Here is a 4,634-nt window from a genome sequence, read left to right on the forward strand (position 1 = left end):
ACACACACACACACACACACACACACACACACACGATCATCAACAGCAGCTCATGAAATCAGTCTGGGAATGAACTGAAACACACAAACTATCTCACACACACACAAACACGCACACACACACAGGCATGTCAAAGCCTGACACTCAGAAAGTGTGGCTGAAGAGACAGACAGAACAGACAGATCTCTGATACTGTCATCCAAAATATACACAACTTTATTAACATATAACATATGTAAGCTACAGGCAGTCTTCTATTAGTGTTGTCATACTGTGTAAGTCAATGGCTAACAGCAACTGTTTGGTTCCCAACATTCTTCAAAATATCTTCTATGTTCAGCAGAAGAAACTCACGCAGGTTTGGAACGACATGAGGGAGAGTAAATGATGACAATTATTATTTTCAGAAAACTATCCCTTTAAAGGAGAGACAAACAGAACAACAGACAGAAGGAAGCCAAGAAAAGCTTGAAAATGATAAAGTCACACACACACAGATTACCTTCAGGAAGTAGACGTTGCAGGGGAACAGGCCCGGGACGTGAGGCATTATGGGAAATGTGGCGATGGGTCCACGGCAGCGCGTGAAGGAGACGGGAAACCTGCGTAACGCTTGACCACACAGGCCCAGCTGGAGGCCCATCAGAGGCGCTAACCCCATCTGACCCCCGGCCTTGACCTCTGACCCCTCACCCGCCCACATCCTGCCGCTCTCGTCCAATCTGTGCAGCTCTGACAGGAAGTAGCGCAGGTTCTGTCGAGCCACGTGCACCAGCGCGCCATCGATGTCCACACCCAGCACGCGCTCGGGGCCCCAGTGTCTGGCGATGGCGAGGGTCACGTGACCCGTGTTGCAGCCCACATCCAGGACTTTTTTCCCGCGGAACCACTCGGGTTTAAACACGGCCAGGCGCGGGTCGGCGGTCAGCGACGGTGTGCAGTAACCGTAGTAACGGCTGTAGCTTCCGCACTGGAACCTGTGCTGCGTCCTGTGCCGCTGCTGTGGGGTTTTCCCCGCCCCTAGGGGCGGAGCTCCACCGACTCCGCCCACAACAGGAGTGTGAAACGTCTGGCTGTGCGCGGCTGTGCACTTGATGGGCGGAGTCGGCGTGATGGACAGGCGGTCCGAACGGCTGTTGGTTCGTCTGTGCTTCCTGTGTTTGGACAGCTGGCTGGACTGCACCTGAGGGGCGGAGCTAGACGAGGAGGGGCGTGGCCGTCGCCGCGGGAGGATGGGCGGCACCACTTCGTCACGGCAGTTGATTGACATGTTGAGTTTGTAAGGATGCGGCGACTCCTCTAGCGCAGCAGCGGTGTCCGCAACCTTGTCAGGCACCGAAGTATCGGCAGGAAACAACGGGCCCGACGCCAACCCCTCGTCGACCTTTGACCTCTCACCATCTGAAGGCTCAGCGGTCGCTCCCGGATGGTGTCGGTTGCGATGTCTGCGCCTGCTCTTCAAGGGCGACACTAACACGCCCGCAGCCGCGTCTCTGCCTCGCCCGTTTAGATTCAGAGGGTCGGTGATGTCTTTGGGAATCAGGATCTCCACCGGGTCTCTGTTTTTGCTGGGAAGCGGCGACGATTTGGGCGTCTGGGCGTTGAGCGCCTTACTGACCTCCTCGTCCAATAGGCTGTTGAGATTCAGCGGGTCGAAGATGTTCCCGCCCAGCAGGAAGTTGGTGGGCAGCACCGGGTTGCATTCGGAGTTGGCGCGGCGCCTGCGTTTACTGAGGCTCGGGTGTTTGAACCCCACGCTCATGGTGTAGCGCCGCTTGCTCAGTTTCTGCGTCTCGACTCGCGACTGCAGGCCGTTTTTCATCTGGTCAACATGTAGAGTCGCCGCGTCGCCAGCGAGTTCGGTTAGCACCATGTTAGCGGTCACCTCATCCTGAACAGTGACGGGTTGAGGGTGAGCGTGCAAACTCGCCCCACCGGCGGCCCGAAGCTCACTCTGAACGGACATCACAGCCCACATCCATCAGCCTCTAATACGACTGCACGGATCCTGCAGAAAACACCAGTTAGTTAGCAAGTTCTGCTTACTATGTCATTAACACTTCATAAGTACTTGTCTACAGTCAGTTTTAGGTGCATTAATGTGACCCACGTGTTACATCTGTCACTCATCTATTACCGCCACGCCTACTTTGAATAACTCCGCCCCTGGGAGGATCCACCGCTGCTCATGAATAATGCAAGAGAAACGTGAGCCCCACACACACACACACACACACACACACACACACACACTACTAAACGCGATCGTTTCTTCGCCTTTCTTGCGCTGAGAGTAAGTACGCACGCGAAAATCACCCTAAAATGCCTCACATGGCACACTATATAAAGCCACACATCCGCGCACAAACACAGCCGCCCGTGCGCGAGAGATACTGTAATTATGAGACGTGCTCTAAACCAGTGATGATTAAAAACAGATTTCGATCTCTCGGACGTTCACGAGTGCTGTGGCACAGCAGACCCGCGCGCTTATATACGCCAGCGCAGACCGACACTGATGGACAGCCGCGTCCGCCAATCAGACAGTAGGATACGCGCTAAGGCCCCTTGAATGACCAATGGCGAAGCTCGGAACGAAGGCATGTGCTCTCGGTCACCGCCCCTCCTCGCTGAATAGGTACACACACACACACACACACACACACACACACACACTACTAAACGCGATCGTTTCTTCGCCTTTCTTGCGCTGAGAGTAAGTACGCACGCGAAAATCACCCTAAAATGCCTCACATGGCACACTATATAAAGCCACACATCCGCGCACAAACACAGCCGCCCGTGCGCGAGAGATACTGTAATTATGAGACGTGCTCTAAACCAGTGATGATTAAAAACAGATTTCGATCTCTCGGACGTTCACGAGTGCTGTGGCACAGCAGACCCGCGCGCTTATATACGCCAGCGCAGACCGACACTGATGGACAGCCGCGTCCGCCAATCAGACAGTAGGATACGCGCTAAGGCCCCTTGAATGACCAATGGCGAAGCTCGGAACGAAGGCATGTGCTCTCGGTCACCGCCCCTCCTCGCTGAATAGGTATCCAGCAGACTGCCTGCGCTGACCCGACACAAACTAATCAATATCATCGATATCAACAAATATCACCTGCTGAAGACAAAAATGACCTTTTATATGTAATTAGAATGTATGTCTGTGGAAAACCCAGCAGTCAGGAGCTCGACACAGGCACCCGTCACATGTGTAAACAAGCCCTGACTGAGTTCCTCAGCACTAAACTGTCGATTATAACAGCGACTAGCGACCGAATAAAGATGAAAACACGCGTTATTTGACAGTGACATTGTGCAATGTGAGAAATTAACGCCGACAGCGAGTTTTAAAGACACCCTCGTTTCTGCAGGAGAAAGGGAATTCTGGGAAATGTAGTCCTGTAACGTTAGCCTAACCTGTTGCTAAACTTCTTTTCCCCCTACAGAAGAATCCAGACGAAATGTGATCTTGATCCAAGGTTCAGTCAGTAGCAAAACAATATATAGTTTTTCCATCTCATCGTTTTAATTGTATTGTATTTAGAGCGGAAGAAAAGGGAGGCTACTGTTCTCTAGCTAGCTATGTGGTGTATATTTTATTTCTAGCAAATATGGAGGCATCTCTAATTAAAAGAAACAAACAAACAAACAAAGTTAAATGTGAAATGAGGCGTCACGAGCGCCCTTAACGTTCTCCTCAGATCGATGTCAGATTGTTCATATTTGATCAGAAATACTCGTTTATCTGGTTTAACAACAACACGAATGATTAATGGACGCAAACACAGTAAGTCACATCAGTTCTGTGGGTTTCTGGTCCACATTTATTCTTCTTCAAAAGTATAATGTTCCGTCTCGTTTCTCCACGTTATGGTATTTCAGAAGCGTTGTGTCTAAAATGTGATGTACAAAGCCAAATTATGACATGAAAAAAAGGCGAAATATATATCATTAATCATAATATATCATAATTAAGACATAAAAAGTCTTAAGTTATGATACAAATAGTCAAAATTATGACATAAAAATCTAAATTATGACATACTAAATCGAAATTATGATACAAAAATTTAATATGATGACATAAAAAGTCGAAATTATGACAAAAATGTTAATTATGACAAAAATCGAAATTATGATAGTCAAAATTATGATACAAAGTCAAAATTATGACACTTAGTTGAAATTATGATACAAGGTTAAAAGTATGACATCAAAATTCGAAATTGACACAAAAATTCAAAATTATGACATAAAAAGTAGAAATTATGACATAAAAAGGCAAAAAAATCGTCTATTTCTATATATTTTTTCATAATTTACTTGGCCTGCCACAAAAAAATAAAATAGTTGCTGTTATCACAGTTTTTGATTCTAATAGATAAGCTTATATGACACCAAATACATTTTAGAATTCTCGATTCCAATTTCAACACCACAGCAAAAACTACTAGCCCAACAAATATAAAGTTCAAACATGATGAAAGACTAGTGAGCAGTCAGTACATGAGAGCTAAGCACAGTTAAATATGTAGAACAACGACAGAAATGAAACAGAGCTGCTGTGTGTGTTACACACACACACACACACACACACACACTCACACTCACACTCACAC

General features: G+C 47.8%; 1 protein-coding gene across 1 annotated transcript in view; it reads right to left on the reverse strand.

Moving 5' to 3' along the window:
• Window positions 1–130: 130 nt before the first annotated feature.
• LOC107750159 (7SK snRNA methylphosphate capping enzyme-like) overlaps window positions 131–4,634 on the reverse strand; it is a 6,609-nt gene continuing 2,105 nt past the window's right edge. Inside the window, exons 3-4 of the mRNA XM_016565424.1 lie at window positions 496–1,089; window positions 131–192 (exon numbers count right to left, since the gene is read on the reverse strand). Coding sequence (XP_016420910.1) covers window positions 131–192; window positions 496–1,089 — 656 coding nt within the window. The remainder of the gene's footprint in view (window positions 193–495; window positions 1,090–4,634) is intronic.

This window comes from Sinocyclocheilus rhinocerous, unplaced genomic scaffold (assembly GCF_001515625.1).
Source record: "Sinocyclocheilus rhinocerous isolate Xijiao unplaced genomic scaffold, SAMN03320098_v1.1 scaffold2167, whole genome shotgun sequence".
Classification (NCBI taxonomy): domain Eukaryota; kingdom Metazoa; phylum Chordata; class Actinopteri; order Cypriniformes; family Cyprinidae; genus Sinocyclocheilus; species Sinocyclocheilus rhinocerous.